This window comes from Microtus pennsylvanicus, chromosome X (assembly GCF_037038515.1).
Source record: "Microtus pennsylvanicus isolate mMicPen1 chromosome X, mMicPen1.hap1, whole genome shotgun sequence".
Taxonomy (NCBI): domain Eukaryota; kingdom Metazoa; phylum Chordata; class Mammalia; order Rodentia; family Cricetidae; genus Microtus; species Microtus pennsylvanicus.
In genome coordinates, this window is record NC_134601.1 from 60194797 (window position 1) to 60217060 (window position 22264).

Genomic DNA, 22264 nt, shown 5'->3' on the forward strand with positions numbered 1-22264 from the left:
GAGAGGGTAAGATCTGCCTAGGACTCCATATTCTCTTACTGAACAGTATCAAGCTAAGGAAGGGGCTACCCCGTACAACCCAAAGCTAGCTACATCAGCCAACAAAGCGAAACATGCAACACAACTTTCTACCTTTTGTTCGGCTGGATGTTGTATGTTCCTCATTTGGGGTGGTAAAGTTGTTGATGTCCTAATAAAAACCTTAATGTTACTTTGAGACTGTTGGCTTGATCCTGAACGAGACCAAAAGAAAATTATATACTTTTAAAAGTTCATTGAACTATAATTGAAGTAGAATAAACTGTATATAATTAAAATGTGTAACTTCTTCAGTCTTGATATATTAAACTTATGAAATAATCATTAGAACCAACAAGTGCTTCCATCATAATGAAAGGTTTTCTTATGCAGCTTACCAAGATAGCATTCAGCATTATGTAGCAGTTAAGAACTGCTTGACTCAGAAAATTCTCATATATTGCTGTTGTTTAGATGATTTTAAAATATTTTATTTATGTGTATAAGTGGTTTTCCTGTATGTATATAAGTGCACCATATTCAGTGCCTGCAAAAGGCCTGAAAGGATGTTGAGTCCTCTGGAACTGGAGTTACAGATGGTTGTGAGTTGCCATGTGGGTGCTGAGAAATAACACAGGTCCCGTGAAAGAACAGTGAGTACTCTTAATGGCTAAGTCATCCTTCCAGCCCTGTGGTTTGGATCTATTAAACTGACCTCAAAAAAGTGCATAAGACTTGATCCTTAGTTGATGATCGGGAGTAGTGCAGACTATAGGAGGTGGGAATGAGCTGGAGGAAATTAGGTCACAGGAAGCACATCCTTGAAGGGTATATTTAAATGCTTGCCCCCATTTCCTATCTTTACTTACTGTCTTGTATGAGGTAAGCAAGATCCCCCCTCCCCATCCACCATGTTGTAGTACCTTACCACAAGCTCAAAGAAACAGCTCCAAATGTTCATGAATGGCAACCTCTAAAGATATGAGCCAGACTAAATTTTTCTTTTGACAGCCGATTTTCTCATATAAAATAATTATATTCTCTTTTTAAGTGACTTCTCTCTGGTATTTTGTCATAGAATCTGAAATTTGACTAACATGTAGTGTACAGGAAATATGTTTGTTCACCATTAAGAGTTATCTTGGGTAGGAAAGATGGGAGATATTACTTAAGGACAATTACTGGTGAAATATCACTCCATTATCAGCACAGAAGTGGTGAGAAGATAGAAGGGTGGTGAGAAAGGGGAGAGCAAAGGTATCAGCTTGGCTTCACACATGGCTTCTTCTGAACCTTGGTTAATATGGAGAGCAGACAAGAAGGACCACTGCTGCACTGTTTAAGACTCTGGAAGGTCTCTTAGGTCATCTCTACCCTTGACTCCTTGTTACCCAAGGCACAGCACAACAACCTGGCTATAGAGTGGGGCTGAGCACAAGGCACTCTTTCTAGAATTTTACTTCCTGTACCATTCTTGGTTCCCCTGCGGTATAGCTATGTTTAGAAAACTCTAAGACTCTAACTAGGGAGCTTCCTAGAAGCCACTATGAAGGTGGTCTACCTTGAATAATATGCAGAATCTAAGCATAATTATCAGGGTGTAGAAAAGAGAATTAGAAGGTTCCACTCAAACTAGGGATAAGAGGATAAATCATGAGCTGATAACAGCCTTCAACTGTCAATTTGAAGAGGCCAAAGACATTCAGAGTGGTGATAAGGACATCCTCTGGAGACCAGGAAAGGCAGAGGCTGTTTCATCCAAATACACTATTCTGCTTCCATGGGAACTTGGAATGCAGTTTTGCCTAAACTTTAATGTGCATGCAGAGCATGTGGATATCCTGTTGAAATTTAGTGGGATGTGAAGGAGTCTGGGAATCTGTGGCTATAGTTACTTCCTTTGTCAGTGCAGCTGATACACATCTAGTTGAGTGAAAACAAAAGACATGCCTCTTGTATCCAGATGAAAACTGTGGGGAAGAAGCAGGACAAAAGGGAGACTCCCTGAATGACTGAGGAATTTAAGGAGACTCCACAATGATAGAATAGACTCCACTGGTCTATTGTTAGGTTGGCGGCTAATGCAGCGACAAAAAGCAAGACTACATGTAACACATAGTACTGGTCCTGTGCGTGTTCCACAGTCAGCATGGGCAGAAATGTCAAAATGACAATGCCATCCTGTGTAATGCATAGAGGACATCATCACTAAATCTAGTATTGCCACAAATTAATTTCAAACCATAAAAATTTCAATTACGTCTGGATTCCAGAGATTCTTGAGATGCTTTCTGGTCAGCAAAACTTGTTTTCTTTACATACTGTCGAGGTGCTTTAAAAAGAGAGAGAGAGATTTATTTTTAACAATGGTCATGTCAAGTACAAAATAACAAATATTAAAAATGGCAACTGATTTGTATTCAAGTTTTTAGAATAAGACCAGGGGAATAAGAATAGAGAATAGTACACAGCTTCAGAAATATATGTGTATAAAGGATTTTTGCTGCCAGTGATATGACTTGCTACCATATGTCTCAAATCTCAAAGTCAAAGGAATCACAAGATGCAGAAAGCACATTAGGAGGGCTCTTGGTCCTTCTTAGTCTCATAGAGACAGAGGCTTCAAAGACTTCAGTAGATCCTTCATTCAGTACTAACGAAGGATAGTTATGTAAGTGGAACAAAGGACATAGAGGCTACCCCCTCTTCTCTGTAGACATAACAATGGAGCAACTTGGTGGGTGGCAGCATCATAGATGGCAGCCTCAGAGGCATAAAATGAAGCCCTGCCTCTGGATCTTATTAGGAATAGGAAGGTACAGAGATATGTTAAGAGACAGAGACTTGGGAAAGCCACTGTTCTGAACTGGGCTTGGAGAGCTGTGAGCTACAAAGAATGGTCTAGTCTGCTGGGGGAGTGTGGAGAGAGCAACAGCAGCTGAGGGATAGGGATTCTCATCCAGGAGGCGATAAGGACAGTGATGCTGTTCAAAGTCATGACACAAATTGAACCATACAACTGAGTTAGAGAGAGTATGTTTTTGTATTATGCAGAAGAGATCGTTACCAAATACAGTATTCTCACACATTGTTAATTTAGAAGAATAAAAATTCAATTACTTATTGCTTCCATGAGTTGTAGAAATGATTCCTCTTCAGAAAAACTTGTTTTCTTTACATTTTGTGGAGCTGCTTAAACAAAATCAAAAAGACATTAAATCTTTACAGTCGAAATGACAAAATGATAAAATAACAAATATTTAAAAAGGTGTCAGACTGCTACTGTTGAACTTTTCAAAAAAGACCAGGGAAGAGGAGTGAGGAAACTCTTTTGCTGTTGAAATATATGTGACTTATATTTTTATTTTCAGTGACATGGCTTTGTCACTTGAGGTCTCATATCAGCAGAGGTCTTGGTTGTTTCTAGGTTTATATTTCCATAGGCTTCCAAAACATCAATAGATCCTCTGTCAGCAACATTTAAGGGGGGATTTCCAGGTGGAACAAAAAGAGATGGGGATAAAACCTCCCTGGGAAACAGAGTTGAACGGCAAGGGGTGGCAGCCGCAGAAGTACCAGCAGACACACAGGCTTTCAGATAGTCACTGTTTTGAACTGGGCTTGGAGAATTGTCTAATGCGGAAAGTGGCATACCCACCCTGCTCAAGAGAATATGGGAAGAGGGGCACCAATCAAGTAATCAGGGTGCGATCATTGGTTAGCATTGCCCCCAACACATCATTTGATGGAAGAGGCTAGAGATCTTTGCTGCATTGTTAGTAGAAGAGCTCACTACCAAATCCAGTATGCCCACTAATTACTAACTTGTAATAATAAAATTTCAATTACATTTTATTTTGACTGGTTCATTCAACAATTTCTCTTCTGAAACACTTCTTTTCTTTGTGTTTGATGAAGTTGCTAAAAGAAAAAAAGAATTAAGTTAACAGTGGAATTGCCAACATGCGAAAATAGGGGACATTCAAAGAACCACTAACTGCTACTGAGTTGGGCTTTTCTAAAACAGCTAGTGGAGAAAGACCGGGAAGCACTCTGATATCGAAGAAGTATATGTGGTAAATAAAGCACCTCCGTTCCCAGTGATGAAAATGCCACTGTAGCTAAAGGAGGGGTGGGGCTAAGAAAGCACATTGGCAGGTGCCTTGATCCTTCTTGACTTGTAGGGCCAGGCTTCAGAGACATCAGTAGAACCTCTGTTCAGTAATATAATAAGATAGGTGTCCAGATGGACCAAAGGCTCAGGGTAACCCCTGAAAGGTCCAGGTGCTAAGAAGGTGGTATCAGCATTAGAGGAGGACACTGAATATCTGACTCTGGATCTTGTAGGAGACAGAAAAGAACAAAGACAAGTCCACAATAGTGGGAGCTGTGCTTTGAGCTAGGCTTGGAGTGTGGTCATTTGCACAAAAGAGGAGCTATCATCTCAAGTAGTATGGAGAGAGCATCACCAATTGGCTGCAGGGAAAGCTAGCTCAAGGGACCACAAAAGGGGTCAAAACTTTCATAAGCACTATATAGGACATGTCATTTCATGGATGAGAATAGAGGATAGTTAAGCAGAAGAGACCATTACCAATCATGCATTAATTAATTTATGATTCAATTACATTTTGCTTCTAGATTGTCTCCCGTCAGTCTGTGATCGGTGGAACTTCTTCTCATAGTATTTGGGTAAAGATCTTAAAAGAAAAAGAGACATCAATTTCAAAACTGGAAATGACAAAACAACCGATATTCAAATGACAACTGACTGACCTCCATTGGGTTTTGCCAAAAGTACTAAGAGGAACATGAGTGGGGAAAATCATGGGACAAAGTATTTCTGCTGTGAGGGAGGTTGCGACATGTTAATATAGGTTTCAAAAGCACAAAGCCAAAGAAAGGCAGGACCGGGAAGGCAATGACACTGGCTAGGGGTCTAAGGCCAGGGGTCTAAGGGGTGGAAAGAGCCTCAGGCTTCAAAAGTATTATTAGACCGTTGGTCAGGAATGTAGCAGTCAAGTTCACCAAGTAGAAAAAAAGTGAAGTTAGAGGTAAATTCTTCCTGCCAGGCAGAACTTCCAAACATGGGATAACAGTAGCAGAGGCTCAAGAACTGCCTCAGTTCCTTTGGGAGTGAAAATGCAGAGAGAAATGTTCAGTAGCAGGGAGTATGGGGAAGGTGGGAGATCATTGTTCTGCACTGAGTTGGAGGGTAGTAGCAGGAAATGTAGCTTCCCCTACTCCGAGAATGTGGAATGAGCAACACCACTTAAGTAATTAGGGAGTGTAACCCAGAGAGCAACGGAGAGGGTGGCAAAGTCAGTGTTTCACCAAAACACCATTTGGTATATGGTAGGGGATTGTCTGCATTAACCGAATCCAATACTCCCAGAAGTTACTGATTTCGAAGCAGAAAATTGCTATTACATTTTGCTTCTAGAAGGTCTTCCATAAATTTCTGGTCGATAAAACTGGATCTTTTTGCCTTTACCGGACCATCTTTAAAAAAATAAAAAGACATATTTTTAACAATGGGACTGACAAGTTCATACAATGACATTACATTAACATGGTAATTGACTACTGTCAGCGGGGGTTTTCCACCAGACCAGGAGAACAGGAGTGGAGGAACATGTTCTTGCTACAGAAAATCTATATAACGAATAACATTTGTTCAGCTTAGGAAATGACTGACAGTAGATCTCAAGCCCTCAAGGCTTACGGCAGACAGAATTAAGTAAGCACATTAGCAGGGGGCTGTGATCCACTCAGGTTTCTGGGGCCACAGGTTTCAGAAACATTAGTAGATCCCCCATTCAACAAGAGCTTCAACTCAATTATCTTGGAGGGTGTTCTCAAGGTACAATAAAGTATTTCGAGGCAAACCCTGCAAGGAGGCAGAGGTGGTGATGGAGGAACAGCAGTAGCAGAGACGGAATGAAGGTATATTTTGGAAGTCTCATTGGTGATAGAAAAGTACAGAGATGGGTTAAGGAGGGGGAAGATTCGGGAAAGTTGGGGTTTTGAACTGGGGAGGGGGTTCATCTTCATTTAACAGAAGAGGTTCCCAAACTTTTATATTCCCACCAATTACTAACTTTCACCCATAACATTTTGATTACATTTTTGTTCAGTCGGTTCGTAAAGCATCTGCTCAGCAAAACTCGCTTTCTTCTCACTAGGGTGATAGTAATCTTTTTTTTTTTTTTAAAAAAAAGAACAGTCATTTATTAACACTGGACGTGATGGAATAAAATGACCAATATTAAAACCATAGTTACAAATCAAGATTTTTCTGAAAAGGGCGGGAAGAGTGGAGAATACCCTACTGTTGGGAAAACACATGTTACAATTAAACCATTTGTGGTTCATGTGATGTCATGTGACAAGTAAAGCTGCGAGTTTTGCAATTATCAGAAGAATCTCTGTTCAGCAAGATGAAAGGCTAGCTTGCTAGTTTTCTAGGCAAGTATTCCAAGCCTCTGATATCCTGTCACATTGTTGTTATCTGCAGTATTGGTACTTGAGGAATGTAGAACAGTGTTATAAACAATATTGCAAATGAATCTTTTAATGCTTCATATAAGTTTATAATTTTGTATTGGGCAGCATTCAAAGCTCTCCCTGGCCACAGGTAGGATGCACCTGAGTAGAAGAATGGAGTTCGAGATAAACCCTCCGTGGGAAGCAGAGCTGCTGAGCAAAGTGTAGTTGCAGCAGAGGCACAGATTCTGCTCCAGAATCGCATTGGCAACAGAGAAGTACAGAGACAGATCAATAGCAAGGCCTTTTGGGAATGGCAGGGTACGACATGGGGCTTGGAGAGTTGTCACCCACAAGGCAAGACCTGTTTTACTCTGGAGTGTGGTGGGATTCGCACCAAGTGCATAATTTAGGAGTCTAACTCAGCGGGTGACAAAGATAGTGCTGCTCATGATAAGCATTACTCCAAATACCCCATTTTGCATGAGGATAGAGGATTTTTCTACATTATAGTCAGAAGAGTTCCTTACATTACCGATTCCAGAATCCCCCCCACAAATTACTAATTTCTAGTGATAAAATTTCAATTACGTTTGGGTTCCAAAATGTCTTGAAATGACTGCATCTCAGGCAAAGTAGGTGTCCTTGTGTCTGTTGGAGAAACTTAAAGGGAGACATTTATTATTAACCAGAAAAGAATAAATGAGAATATGACAAATGTTAAAATGACAGCAACCACTAAAACTGGGCCTTCCTAAAAGAAACAAGGGGGACATTCTGTGGTGCAGAACTACAAATGACAAACAAATGAACTATTTCCGCTGCCAATGGTACATGTAACTGTGGCTCAATGGCTCAAAGGCAAGGGAAGGAGAGGACTGAGGAAACACATAGGCAGTGGTCTTGGTCCTTAACTGCACAGGGCCTCGGGCTTCAGATGCACAAGGAGAACCTCTATGGAGTAATCTGGAAGGACAGTTCTCCAGGTGAAAGAAAGGGACCAGAGGCAGAGGGGTGCCATCCACAGAGACACACACTGAAGAGCTGCTTCAGGTTCTCGTTGGTAACAGGACAGTACGGAGATAAGTTCAGTAGTGGGAGTCATGAGAAAGTCAGGGCTCTGAAATGGATTTGGAAATTTCTCACTGCAAAAAGTGCTGTGCCCTGCTCTGGGGGTGTGGAGGGAGCATCATTAACTGAGCAATTAAGGCATTTATTCGGGGGCAGTAGGGAAGGCGACACAGTTCCTAAGCATTAACCCCAAAGCACCATTTGATGGAAAGAAATGGAGCATTGCTGCATTATGTATGGTAGTCCCACAATTTACTAATTTTTAATCATAAAAGTTTAATTACATTGTGTCTCCAGAAGTCCATAAAATGAAGGTTTCTCTTCGTCAAAACTGTTTTTTGTGGTTTGTGAGGTAGCTTTAAAAAATAAGATAGTTGTTTTTAGCAATGGAGATGACAAAACTAGAAAAATCACAAATATTAAAAGGATCACTGACGACGACTACTACTCAGTTGCGCTTTTCTAAAAGGACCAGGGAATCAAGAGTGGGCAACATTCTATTCACACAGAAATGCAGGGAGCAAATAAAGTATCTCTACTGCAAGTGACGATACGTCACTAGAGGTCTCAAGAGCCCAGAGCCGAAGGGAGGACGGGATTGAGAAAGCATATCAGCAGGACTCTTGGTGTCAGCTAGTCTCACGAGGTCACAGACTTTAGTTGTACAAAGTTAAGTAGTAGCAGGACCTCCATTCAGCAATTTGCAGGGTTGTTTGTGGAGACAGCAAGGAGGTCAAACCTCCTTGGGAGGCAGAGCTGTTAGAGCAAGGGGTGGCAGCAGCAAAGGCATGATTGAAAAATCTGCCACAGGATTTTCTCAGTAAGGAAAATTACAGAAGTTCAGTATAAGGGTGGGTGAGGGTACTGAACTGGGCTTGAAGAGTTGTTGGCTCCATAGAATGGGCCTTCCTGCTCGTGGGAACGAGGAGAAAGCTGCAGGAAATGAGTAGTTCCAGAGTCTAATCTAGGTGACAATATAGATGGTAGTGCCACTGGCAAACACTATCCCCAGGCATCATTTGATAAATGGGCACAGGGAGTTCATCTGCATGCTAAGCAGGAGTGATCACTGTCAGGTCTCATAACTTATTAAATTCCAACAACAACACAATAGTTACATTTTGACTCTCTTGATTCTTGTAATAGTCTTTGGTCAGAAATACTTGTTCTTAAACTGGATGTAGATTCTATAAAAAAAGAACATTTATTTTTAACAGTGATGAAGATGAAATGATAAACTAACAAATGTTAAGATAAATACTATTCAATTGTGCCCTTCCAAAAGAAATGGGGGAACAATAGTGAGGAACACTGTGGTACTGCTTCAAAGTATGTGGGGAATGGAATATTTCCGCTGCCAATGGCACATGTAACTGCGGCTCAATGCCTCAAAGGCAAGGGAAGGAGAGGACTGAGGAAACACACAGGCAGTGGTCTTGGTCCTTAACTGCACAGGGCCACGGGCTTCAGATGCACAAGGAGAACCTCTACGGAGTAATCTGGAAGGACAGTTCTCCAGGTGAAAGAAAGGGACCAGAGGCAGAGGGGTGCCATCCACAGAGACACACACTGAAGAGCTGCTTCAGGTTCTCGTTGGTAACAGGACAGTACGGAGACAAGTTCAGTAGTGGGAGTCATGAGAAAGTCAGGGCTCTGAAATGGGTTTGGAAATTTCTCACTGCAAAAAGTGCTGTGCCCTGCTCTAGGGGTGTGGAGGGAGCATAATGGAGTACTTAAGGGGTGTGGTCTAGAGAAGTGAAGATGGTGATAGTTGATCATGAGTGTTACCCACAAAACACCATTTGGTGGAAAAGGGTAGATGACTTTTCTGCATTCTAAGCAGAAGACTTATTAGCAAGTCCAGTATTCCCACTAATTACTAATTTCCAATCATAACATATCAGTTACGTTTTTGTTCCAGGTGTTCTTGAGACGTCTTTGGCTCTGTGACGCTTGGTTTCTTCTGGATTGTCACAGACGCTTTAAAAAAAAAAAGACATTTATTGTTAACACTGGAGATGATAAAGTGATAAAATGTCAAATATTACAATGGCGACTACTACTCAGCGGTGCTTTTCCAAAAGGCCCAACATAACAACAATATAGAAAACTCTGGTGCTGTAGGAATTTATGTGGCCAATAAAATAAATCTGTTCCCAGCCGCATGTTATATTACCGTGGGTCTAAAAAGCTCAAGACCGAAGGGTCTTGGGGAGAGTAAGGGAAAAGGAGGTTAAGAAAGCACATTGGCACTGGCCTTGATCCTCAGGAGATTCATAGGGCCACAGGCTTCAGAGCAATCCCTAGAACCTCTGCTTAGCAATCTGGACGGGTAAAAGAAGGGGGCAGGGATGCTGAGCAAGGGCTAGTGGGAGCAGAGGAACAGGCTAAGGTCTGCTCACGATCCCACTGGTAAGGCAAAGTATAGAGATGAGTTCACTAGCAGAGCCTGTGTGGAAGTCAGTGCTGTGAACCACACTTGAGAGTTGTCAGCTACACCAAGTGGATAGAAAAATACAACTGAGTAACTAGGGAGTTGACTCCAATGAGCAATAGATTATATGGCATGGTTTGTATAAGGAATATATATAACACAACATGTGATGGCTAAACACAGATTTATTTGCACTGTAAGCCACAGATATCATGACAAAATTCAGGATGCCTACGAATTTCTACTTCCTAGTTGTCATGCTTAAAGTCAAATTTTAGCTCCAGGCTTTCTTGGAATGCCCCCGGCTCAGTGGCAATGTCATGAGCTGTCTGTGGGTTTGTAACAGAAGCTTAAGAAGTAGAGGAGCTGCTGATTCTGGTGTTGACCTGTGTTGCTCAGGCAAGCCTTGAACTAATTAATGATCCTCCTGCCTCATCCCCCAGAGAAGTAAGTATAGGCCTACTGTTTTGTCTTTTTCCAGATGATTTGAGGTGACTACCACATAAAATGTGTACTCAAATCCTTTCTGTTAGAAGCAGCCATCAGTAGTTCTGAACAGAGGGAGCAATGTCCCTAATGTAGCCCAGCATCTGAAGCAGAGGGCCATACTTTGAACTGTATTAGGAGCTTCTTCATGACTGTTCAGTAAAAATGGCATTTTCTGTCTCATCTCATCTCTTCTTGCTTGCTGTGCCTCTTCAAATTCTCTCCTCTCTCTCTCCTCCCCACCCCCCTCTCTCTCCTATTACCATTTAAAAGAGCCCTTATTCTGCTTCCCTAGTAAAACTTGCTCAATCCCTCCCTGTATTTCTCTCACCCCTTCTTGTTCATTCTTAGTCCTATATTTATTTCATTGTTTCCTTCTTTACAGAACATATTTTGATTGTTCCATATTTTATTATAATCTGCAGTTGCAATTCTTGACTCACTCTTCCTTGGTCAAGGCTAGCCTCAACCTCACTGTGTAGCTAAGAATGAACTTGAATTTCTGATTTTCCTTTCTCTTGTATTTACAGGTATGGACCACCATGCCTAGCTCTGATGTTGAAAATTGAACCCAAGGCTTTGTGCAAACTAGGCAAGCACTCTACCAACTGAGCTGCAACTGTAGCCCTAGATTCTCTTTGTAGCTTCCTCCACTTTCTCTCTGTTTCTTTTTCACACTTACTTTTCTACTGGTCTGTTCCCATATCTACTATTAATTGACTTTTTCTCCTAGCTGCAGGCTGTCCCTTTAGTTATTAATCAAGTGCCTTCCCCTCCCCAACTCCTACTTCAAACTTTTCTTCTACATTTCACCATTGCCCTTGATTTCTTATCAGGTTTCCCTCTTATATCCTCTGTCTATCCCTGTTCCTTACTGACTCATTTGAAATTCCTCCCTCTTTTCTTCCATCTCTGTCATTGCCTCCTTGATGTTACTGTCTTTCCTTCACATTTAAAATTGGCACTGTCCTGTGGGGCCAGGATTTATCCCTACTGCTTGTACTGGCTTTTTGGAACCCATTCCCTTTGGATGTATACCTTGCTCAGCCTAGATATAGTAGGGAGGGCTTTGGACCTTCCCCAAAGCAACTCTCTGAGGAGTGGATGAGGGGGGGCTGCGGGGAGTAGGTCAAGGAAATGGGAGGAGGGGAGTGGGAACTGGGATTGGTATGTAATATGAAAAAAAAAGATAGCTTGCTTTCTTTTTTAAAAAAAAGTAAAATAAATTAAATAAAAAATAAAATAAAATTGGCCCCTTCTTTTAGAACTTCTGTCATTCTTACACTCACTGTGTCCCCAGTTCATTCATCTTTATTTCTGTACCACTTTGCTGACATCTTACATATGCATCACTGTATTATCTTGTTCTCTACGATTTGAATTTTCTTGCTAATCCTACCTTTCTAACCTTATCTTATACTCAAATGCTCTTTTTAAAACATTACTTTGCACAGACTTACAAATTTAAACTTCTATCTCTCCCCTTTCTTCATTGTTTGCTCCTAATCTCCTCTCACTTCGCTTGACATCTCCCTTTCTCCCTCCATCTCTCACTTCCTTCTGTTCCCTTCTTTTCCCTCTTCCTTCATTATTTAATTTTTTTCTATTAGTATAATTCTATTTTTATTTTTTTCTGAGACAGGGTTTCTCTGTGCAGCCCTGGCTATCCTGGAACTCACTCTGTAGACCAGGTTAGAGTCAAACTTATGCCTGTCTCCTGAGTTCTAGTCTTAAAGTCATGCTCCCATCACCCACCTCCCCCCCTTTTGTTTTTTTTTTTTTTTTTTTTTTTTTTTAACCAAGCCAGGGTCCTTTTATGTAGCTGTGACTGTCCTTGGACTTTCTCTATATACCAGGTTAGCCTCAAACTCACAGAGATCTGCCTGTCTCTACCTCCAGAGTGTTGGGACTAAAGATGTATGCCACCATGCCTGCCTTCTACTTGGCCTACTTTAAAATATACTTTACCATTTTTACATGTACTTCTTTTCTTTTGAAATTTTCTGCAAATGGTGCATACAACTTTATGCTGTGTGTTTCATATGTATGCCTTCAAGTTTTATGGTGCAATCTGTGTCTGCCTTCCTACCTATCCATCTACTCATCTGATTTTCCATACCCTTGAAAGTCATCTTTTGAATCCTTCTTTCTTCTCCCTCACATCCTCTTTTAATTTGTTACATTTCACACATTTTTGCACACTTAAAGCTCCTTGTAGAAAGTCTCATCCTCTCTGTCTCCTGCTTCTGGAGTAGCATTTTACTCTTGATTTACAATGAACACTTTTTCCTTGTTCTCCAGCATCCCCCTCCTTCGCACTGGCTCCCCTTTCATCTCTCCTCCCCCACCCCTTCTGTAACTCCAGGCTCGATTTGACCTCCATATGTAAAGTACACAGGCCGGGAACTTGCTGTGTTTTTCCTGCCTCAGTCCCTTGCGCGTGCTCCTTTCTTCTCAAATGCTGGCATTTCCTCCTCTTTTATTGTCGCTCATTTCCCCTCCATCTTTCTTCAGCTACTTCTCTCAAACAGATTTTACTGGCCCTTCCTTCACAACATTTCCCTTTTTGTCCTCACGAGTCCTGAGTCATTTAAAAACTTTTCTCTGCTTTTGATCTTTCTCTCTTCTGCTTTTGCCTTTCCTCATCATCTTGTTTGAATACTTTATTCTTACCAACTCCTTCACACTTCGGTATGCTTCTTTTTCTTTTCTTCAGTGTGTGTGTGTGTGTGCCAAAGGGCAGATTTGGTGTCACCCTCAGCAAGGCTATTCACTTCCTTTGCCACAGGCTTTCTATTTGTCCCAGCACTCACAAAACAGGCCAGACTAGCTGATTACGGAGCCCCCCAGGTGGGGGATCCTGTCTCTGCACCCTCAGTGTCTGTACTACAATTCTGTTCCTCTACACCATTTTTATGCCCTCATGCCATTTCCACATGGTTTCAGGGATGACAGTCAGGTCCTCCTGGCTGCAAAGCAACTAAGTCACAGAGCCACAGCCCCTAGCCCTTCTTCCCCTCTCTTCATGTCTTTCCCCTTCTTTTCTCTCTTTGCCTCTGACTTTCTTCTCATTTTGTTTGTAGATACTTTGTTCTTCCTGACTCTTCCTGCTTATGTATGCTCTTCTTTCATTTACTTTTCACTGTCTCCTTTATTTCTTACTTTTGTACTTTTCCTTTGTTCCATTATTAAGGGGAAAAAATCATTCATTTTTTTTTCTCTATTTTGTAGCTATTCTCACTTCTCTAGCTGCCATCCAGTTAACATATCTATATTTCGGTTGAATTTTTCCATTCAGACCTCTGTATTTCCCTGCTTCCCTCAGTTTTATCTTATTTCTTTGGCATGTACTGTGTGTGCTGTTTACATGTGTTTGTACATACATGTGCGGGTGTGTGTGTTCATACACATACATACAGAGGCCAGAGAAGGACAGTGGATGTCTTTTCCTATCACTACCTTACTCCCTTGTGACAAGGTCTCTCACGGAACATATGTAGTGCCAGAGACTTGAATGCAGGCCCTTGTGATTGGGAGGCAAGCGCTTTTGTCTACTGAGTCATCTTCCCAGCCTCCTTGCTTTTGCTTAAAACAAATCCTGCCCTTCCAGACACCTGACTCTTACTCTCACGCTTCTTTTTAAAATATACTCTTACCACAATTAACTATTTTCCTCCGTCCTTTAGTTCTTTCTCTATCCCTCTGCCCTCTATGTCATTGCTTCACTCATCACACTTTAACTAGACCCTCTTCACCCTTTGCCCCTCTCCTCTGAAACTCAGAAGGAATTTCAAGCTCTTGACTAAGTTTGCACCAGCCTGTGGACCGTTGAAAGTCTGGCTCTCTCTTATTGTAGTTGCCCCAGTGGTTTTAACTGCTGGCTGGCTCTTGTTTTCTCTTGCCTTCTTGGGTTACTTTCTCTCACTCATCCTCACTAATCCCCCCTTTTTCCCCTTCTTCCTATGCCTTCATTACTTTTCCCATCACTCTTCGTCCACTTCTCCCCTTTGTCTTCCTCCATTTACAAGCTCCTGTTACTTTATTCAATGTGTATATGTGTATGTGCATCTCATGTATTCAGGAGCCTGCACAGACCACAAGAGGGTGCCAGAACCCTAGAACTTGAGTTACAGGCATCTGTGAATGTCACCTGATGTGGGTGTTGGCATCAAGCTTTGTCTTCTGCAAGACCAGCAAATGTTCTTAATCAAGGAATCATCTCTCTAGCTCCACAGGCTCCTGCTTGTTAACCCTTTGCTTTCCCACCTGCATTTTTATAGTCTCAATTTACTAGCTTCTTTTTAGAATCCAGTCTATGCTAATTTGCTTTTCTATCAAATCACCTGTGTTATTTTTATCCTCTTACACTTTGAATTCTCCTATTGTGCCCATTTTTCTTGTTCTCTTGAGGGTTTTCTTGCTATCCTTATACTATCTTCCTGCCTCTTTATCTACCTGTAATCTCTATTTCAACTCTTGCTGGCTTCTCAAAATGTCTCCTTCCCATAGTGTACTTGATCTCACTAGTTCCCACCTTTCTTCTTTATTGTGTCTCCATTCGTTTACATTTTATCCCTTGTTGCTCCATTCCCTGAAGTTTTTAGTTTTTTTCTCTACCTTTACTCTTTGTTCATGTTTGTTTTTTAAAAGCTTTTTTATGCTTTTCTTTCTTCTCCCCTTCCCTTCTCTAGCCTATTCTTCATCTCCCCCATTCTCCCTTTCTCCATTTCTTTTCATGAGTTCACAATTTATTGGCTCCTCCTTCTTTCAATTTTTCTTTCTTGCTTTGTTTCTACTTCTCTTTTTCTGCCATACTGTTATAGGTTTTCTTTCTGGTTTATTTTTCTAAAATTCAGACATATTATTAATCTTTCTACATATCCTGTCTTTAAAAACTGATACCCCTGCCCCACAAGGCCTGAATTACTCATTGGCCCCTCCTTTTAAAGTATCTTTCCCACAATTTCCTTTTCTTTGTTTTCACTAACTTTGATTTTCTTTTAAACTTACCTCCTTCTTTCTTCCCCTTGCTATTTCTCCCTTGTCTTCAAATTTTACTTCATTTTTTATTTGTCTTTGCTTTATTTTCCTTCCTTCCTTCCTTCCTTCCTTCCTTCCTTCCTTCCTTCCTTCCTTCCCTATCCTTGCTAGCTTCTATACTTCTATACTTCTATACTTTCTTCCTCTTTCCTTTCCTCTCCTTTTTCTTAATTTCCTTCCCTTGTTCCTCCATTTCTTCTGCACTTTTTCTTCCCTTTCTTCTCCCTCCTCCTACCTCTAGCTCTCCTTCTTCCCCCCATTTACCTCTCCCCCCTCCTCCCACCTCTTTCCCTCCCTTCTCCTATGTTTATCCTTCCCCTCATCTCTCCCCTCCCTCCTCCCACCCTTTTCTTACCTCTTTCCATCCTTCCACCTCTTTCCCTGCCTCCTCCCATCTTTATGCTTCCCCCTCCCACCTCTCCTCCTTCCTCCTCCCACTTCTTTCCTCCCTCCTCCCACCTCTTTGCCTTCCCCTCCTCCCTCCTCTCACTTCTCTCCTCCCACCTCTTTCCCTTCCATCTGCCATCTTCCCCCTCCTATTTTTCCTCTTTCTCTTCCCATCTTTAGGCATCCTCCTCCCATCTTTATTCCCTCTCCCCATCTTTACTTTCTTCCTCTCATCTTTACCCCTCCCTCTTTCCTCTTTCTTCTCTTCCTCTTGTTCTCATTTTCCCCTCCCTCCCCTTCCTTTCCTGCCTTTTAATTCTACCTCCTTTTTTCCCTTCCTTTTTCTCTCCTTCCCTTTTCTGCTCCACTTCTTTAACTTCGTAGGGCTGAAGTCTCTTGGGTAAACCCTGCACAGCTTTGCAAGTGTATTGGAATTCCTTCCTTACAAATCCTTTTCAAACCCCTCTCTCACCATCACAATCTCCCTTTTCACTCTTTTCCTATTAGCTCTTCCTTCCTTGTCTACCCTTCCTCCTCTACCCTCTTCTATCTCTTTTTTGTCTTCATCTCTCCCTATTCCCACGAAGCGATTAATGCTGGAGTCTATTGGTTTCTCCTGTTCAATTTGCTTTCTTCTGTCTCTCCTTGTCTTCCCCGTTGTCTTGTATCACTGTTGCCTACTAGGTTCTTTCTCTTTCAATGTTTTGTTTTCCTATTACTTGCTTTGCACACTTTAATATTCTCTTAATCTTTGTATATTATCCCTTCATCTAACTTCTGTAAATTTTCTTGCTCTTACTGGCTTGTTAACCTTTTCTTACTTTTCCCTGTTTTCTTACTGCCTGCCTCAACTTACTTCTCGCCTTTGCTTTCTGCATTTCTTACCTGAGTAAGCATGCTATCTCCTCCTTCTGGCTGTTTGTTAAACTATGTGTTTACTTGTTCACTATAGGCATTGTGCATATACTTTTTTGTGCATATGCTTTTGTCAACTGGATCTGTAACTGGAAAGTGCATCACATTGTGCCTGACACAGGTATTGAGGGTTTTTAGTACTTACTTTTGCAGGGGCCTTTTTAAAAAATCATGTGAGCATAAGGTGGTTTTATAGAGACATTAATATTTCATATATTGTTCTTCAGCTTCCACTTATCTACTATGCCTTTTATTCTCCCTCCCCTATCTCTCTCACCTGTTTCAGATTGTCTTTGGATTTCAAAGGCACTTGCTTTTCTGGTTTCTTCTTTACTGTCTTTCTTTTGGAGTTTTTGCAAATGGTAGGCAATTCTTTTGTGAAGCATTACTTGTTTCTACAAAATATTTAAAAATACATTAAATAGGTTTCCAATTCAAATAGAAACCCGTCAGTAAAAATACAACACAGATTACTTCAAATGTGATGACATACCTGAAGTAGACCTTTGTCCCTATTTGGAAATGTCAAAATTTACAATGGGTTTGAAGAAATATACGAAGAGGTTAAGTTTCCTTTTATGACTCAACATGAAATTGTGTGTACGCATGTGCATGTGTGCATGCATCCGTACTCTCTTGCCATCTGGAAATTTAAGCTAGGGTCTTGTACATGCTAGGCAATCCCTTTACTATTGAAGAAAAGCATATTTTAGTAACAACTCAATCTAATCTAACGTTCTTGGGACTCTCTTTAATTACAGATTGGGGCTAGAATGAATCTCTCCATCAATAACTATCTTCTGAAAATTCATATTTTAAAATATAAAATCGTGCCAAAAGCTTTTCCTGAAACAGCCCAAGTCCAGCAAATGCTAACTACCTTTCGGTTAATTTCATCTCTGATTTTCCGACGACGGTCATCAGCTTTGGTGTTCCTTTTCGCTTCTGCTCCAATCTTTGTTAGAAATGCCATTTCCTTTGATTGCCATTCCTAAGGGACATGCCATTACAGTTATCAGCATATGTCTGTTTTATTTTAAAAGCATTTTCTTTTTCTTCAACCAATATGCAAATTAGATCAGATCAATGGCCTAATAAATTTTAGGTCAATAATAAAGCAAATCTTGCATTGTGGTTTTAAATATGCTTATTTATCTGCCATTCATTGGGACTGACCAGCTGGATGCAATGGGATGGGAAAGTAAAGAGATGATTTTGTAATTACAAGCATGAATCCAGCATAAACATGACTCTAAAGATGAATTTCAAAAGCTATTGGCAAAGGAGTGTTGATTTCTAACTCAGGGAGGATATCTGCTGCTCTCAAAGGTATTCTCAGAGAGGAACTAAACAAATAGCTGTGTCATAAATCATGTGGAGTTCTATAGAGTGAGCTCCCTACTTCCAATGTCACATACATTCTGGGACTTGAACTTAGGTCACCAGGCTAGTACAGGAAGTGCCTTTCCTAATGAATCCTTCTTGCTGGCCTGGGTTTCTTTTTTTTTTTTTTAAATTATTTATTATGTGTACAGTGTTCTGCCTGCATATACACCTGCAGGCCAGAAGAGGGCACCGGACCCCATTACAGATGGTTGTAAGCCACCATGTGGTTGCTCGGAATTGAACTCAGGACCTTTGGAAGAGCAGGCAATGCTCTTAACCTCTGAGCCTTCTCTCCAGCCCCTGGGTTTCTTTTTTAAACTGAAATAACTTCAAATGATAGAGCGAACCTGTGAAAACAGTTTACAAATGAAACAACCATACAAGTTTCCAGTTCAAAATTTGACCCTTACCTGGTTAATGTCTGTGTGGAGATTCAGTTTCCTTCTAATATTATCCCAATGTTGTAGGTCTTCTTCCAGTAACTGCAAGGTGTTTCGCCTTTCCGAGGTGTTTTCAATTTTGTCTAGTTCTTTGTGAATCATATGCAAATGTCTGAGTAAAAGTGAAACAAAGGAATGTAAATGAGATGTTTCTTTTAGGATACCTGTCAGTCACTCTGAAACTCTGGTATAGCAACATGCATTTTGGTATACTCTGAGATGAACGTATGGATGAGATGAGCCAGATAATGAATAACTGGCTTTCACTCAAAATGATCAAAAAGAAAAATCTACAACTCCTCCATTTACCTTCTAAGGCTGTGGCTTGATATCTAAATAGTAATGTGTGATTAGTAGCTGAAGGAAAATGTCCAGTTGGTAGAGGAATGGTATGTTTCCATGCATCCGAGAAAGTTGTAGCAATTTGATCATTGTGGCTTTAAAATAATTTCATTTAAACTTATGTTTGATATATGTTAAAGACAGTCTCTTTCCCTTTGGTAGTGCAGACCTGGTTTTCACAAGTTCAGTGATTTGTATTTTGGATTTCTTCAGTAACAGTTTAACTTACCTCTTGGGCTCCTGGTGACTTCAGTTTCTCAGGTACAAACTTACCTTCCCAGTCTTTAAGGTTAGCATTAAGGTTCCCAATCCCTGTACCTCTTGATGTAATTATTATAATTTATTATAATTTGTTTTTTTTAAATGTGTATTGATGTTTTCTCTGCATGTAAGTCTGTGTACCACATGCTTGCAGTGCCTATGGAGGGCATGAGATCTTTTACAACTGGAATTCAGGTGGTTATGAAGAACCATGTAGGTTCTTGGAACCAGCCTTAGCCCACTGGAAGACTACTAGCCCATGATCTTAGCTGCTGGGCCATCTCTTCAGCCCCGCTTGATATACCATTTTTTTTGTTCTCCATGTTGAAAATGCTGAGGGGCTTAAATGTATCTAGTACCTTCATGACTCTATCTTCAATTCTTTCTAGTGTTTTTGCAGTTTGAGGGGGTTCTAAAATATGCCCATGAACTCTGGGCATACACAAACTGTGACTCTACCTGAGTTTCAGTAGTCGGTCTTGATGCGGGCAAGGTTTTTTCCCTTCTTGTAACAACCACTGCTGAAACTCAGCAGCAGCAGCGTCGTCACAGGCCCGTTTCTCTTCGTTCAGTTTGTTCAATTGATCTTCAATGATTTTCTGCAAGAAAGCAATTATTGGATGTTATATACTTGACAGAAATAAATCTATGCTTTGATAAATTTTCTTTAAATTTAATTTTAAGTAGAAGTTCTGACTTGCTAACCTGCTTTTTGCCTTTCATGGCCCTATCCCACAAATAAACTTTTTCTATGTAAAAATCAAATGGGCTCTCTGTTGTCTACAGATTCTTTAGATACTTTATTCCTGGAATAGTTTAAGGAAATATTGTGCAAAGGGCCTAGCTTTTCACAAATTTTTATTGGTCCCAAATAAACTCAAATATTTAACTTACTTGTTCTCTGATATAGTTTCGTTCAAAGTCAATTTTTAAAGTAGTAAGATATTGTCTGTATTTGTTCAACTCTTTTAAGGAACACACCACCTACAATTCAAAAATAAAAACATAAAATTTTAAAAATTATAACATGTTTATAGAGCAGAATAAGGACTTTCATTCTAGTAACAATTTTAGGATGAACTGTAATAATCTATTTTTTGTAACATTTTTGCAGTCAGTATCTCTAAACAGTTGATGACCAACCAGGAAATTTCTAAATATTTTGTTAACATAGTTCCAACTTAAAATTACTTCTAGAGACATGAAAATAAATGCCTGTTTACATACCAAAAATTGTTCAGTAATTCTCTTTTCCTATCACTGACAAACTGTCAACTATAGAGTAGTTTTTACAAGAAAAGAAAATCCACCCAACACTAAGCAATTTATTGACTTTCTTCTGTGATATCTGCTAGTGGTCAACTAGAAGCTGGCACAGGTACTGAAGTGCCGAGCAAGTGCCTAGATTTTTGCTGTTCAGAAGAAGGCCTCAACGCACCTTGTTATTGCCGGTGATGTATCCTCCCTGTCTTAGTTTCTTAAGGATGTCTTTTCGCTTGAAGTATGATTTTAGGTGTGGATCGTGAAGACTTTTGTAAGTGGTTTCCATGAGTTTGCAGTAAGGATCATTAAGGTTAAAACCAAAAGAAGGCTGATAAAGCTGCCAAAAGAAACATATTTGAAATTATTGCAAGTGCAAAATTCATGAAATCATACTTTTAAACATCAGTTTATTGAAATAATTATGAAAGTAAAACATACAAGCAGAAACTACAGTGAAAGAATGTAATGGGCTGATCTGGGTAAATATGCCTTCCATCTTCCCTCTCTTCCCCCAGCCTAATTTTTACATTAGCAGTGGCATGTGGAATCTTGTTTATGAACTTTGTGTTTGATTTACCTATAGCCTCAACCTTAACTCAATTCCTGTGTACATAGGTCAGGATAGACTGTCAACCAAGATAGGAGAGTACATGGTAAGTTTCAGGAGTCAGATGAACCAAGGCACAGATGCAGAAATCAGCATGTGTAGGCCAGAAAGACCACATCCTGTCAGGTTGAGGCCTTGGCTGGAGAAAGTCTGTATGGAGGGATTGCAGCTCTTTCTGGGGCGTTCTATCATTAACGTGAGTTTAAGGACTTTAAAACATTGCCAGCTTATTTAATTCCATCTGTGTGAAACTGAAGGTGATATACAAAGTGCAATCATAGCAAAATGTTTCAAATTTAACAACTAAAAAGGTAAAGAAAGCCACTTATACATCATTAAAACATAGTTTACCTTTTCACTTAGATTTGTTGTGTAGAATATATTAGTACTTCCTGGGATAACAGGCAGTTTGGCTCCAAGAGGCAAATCCAATAGACTAGATGGTCCAATATTTGGAATGATAAGGTTCTTTTTCTTCTGTGTTAAAGAAAATGGAAACGTTTGTCTTTTCTACTAGGAAGTGTTCCTTTAGTTTACTTCAGATGTGTTACACTTCAACAAGATAGCACAACCCAGATTGCTAGGTATCTGGGTGGAAGGAACTGACTGGCCGCAAACCAAGGCCTCTACTTCTGGGCCCTTCCCTATAAGTCAGGGACATCTTGAACCCTCCCTGAACCTCCACACTCTGTCCTGTCTCCGCCCCGCAGGCCAGAAACTATCCCATGATTCTACCTGCTGGTCTGAAACCTGCCCTGACCGAGGAAGAAAGGCAATGAACAAATAAATGCACTGTTTGGAGGGGCCAGCACTCACGGTTCTACAAGACTCTTTGTCAGATTTCAGGTTGTCCGAAGCCGCTTTGGAGGCAGCAGCCTCCGCGGCCTTTAAACAATTGTTTAGGTACAAGTCCATGGCTACCCGTCAGCCCCCAAGGGCTGGGGGCTGAGGGAGTGGACTGTCTCCCGCCCTCCCTTCCTGCGACCGTCCCCACCGGTGTCTGGGACCAGACTGAGCCAAGGCCCTAGACACCCTGGTTACAAGCTCTCAAGGACGCACACGTCACAATGCTGCTTTGCCAGCGTCCTCAGTAGGCGCCCTCAAGGCCACACCCAAAGGGTGTCGCCC

General features: G+C 40.8%; 1 protein-coding gene across 1 annotated transcript; it reads right to left on the bottom strand.

Moving 5' to 3' along the window:
* Positions 1-2270: 2270 nt before the first annotated feature.
* On the bottom strand, positions 2271-22051 carry LOC142841230 (fibrous sheath-interacting protein 2-like). The gene is made up of 17 exons (XM_075958047.1): positions 21953-22051; positions 21488-21613; positions 20705-20866; positions 20161-20250; positions 19726-19865; positions 18634-18775; positions 17718-17828; positions 17115-17232; positions 9484-9555; positions 8694-8762; positions 7860-7931; positions 7096-7167; positions 6144-6215; positions 5449-5520; positions 4647-4718; positions 3139-3207; positions 2271-2350 (listed from the first exon to the last, which is right to left on the bottom strand). Exons 1-17 carry the CDS (start codon positions 22049-22051, stop codon positions 2271-2273), a joined length of 1638 nt encoding a protein of 545 aa, XP_075814162.1.
* Between the last annotated feature and the right edge of the window lie 213 nt (positions 22052-22264).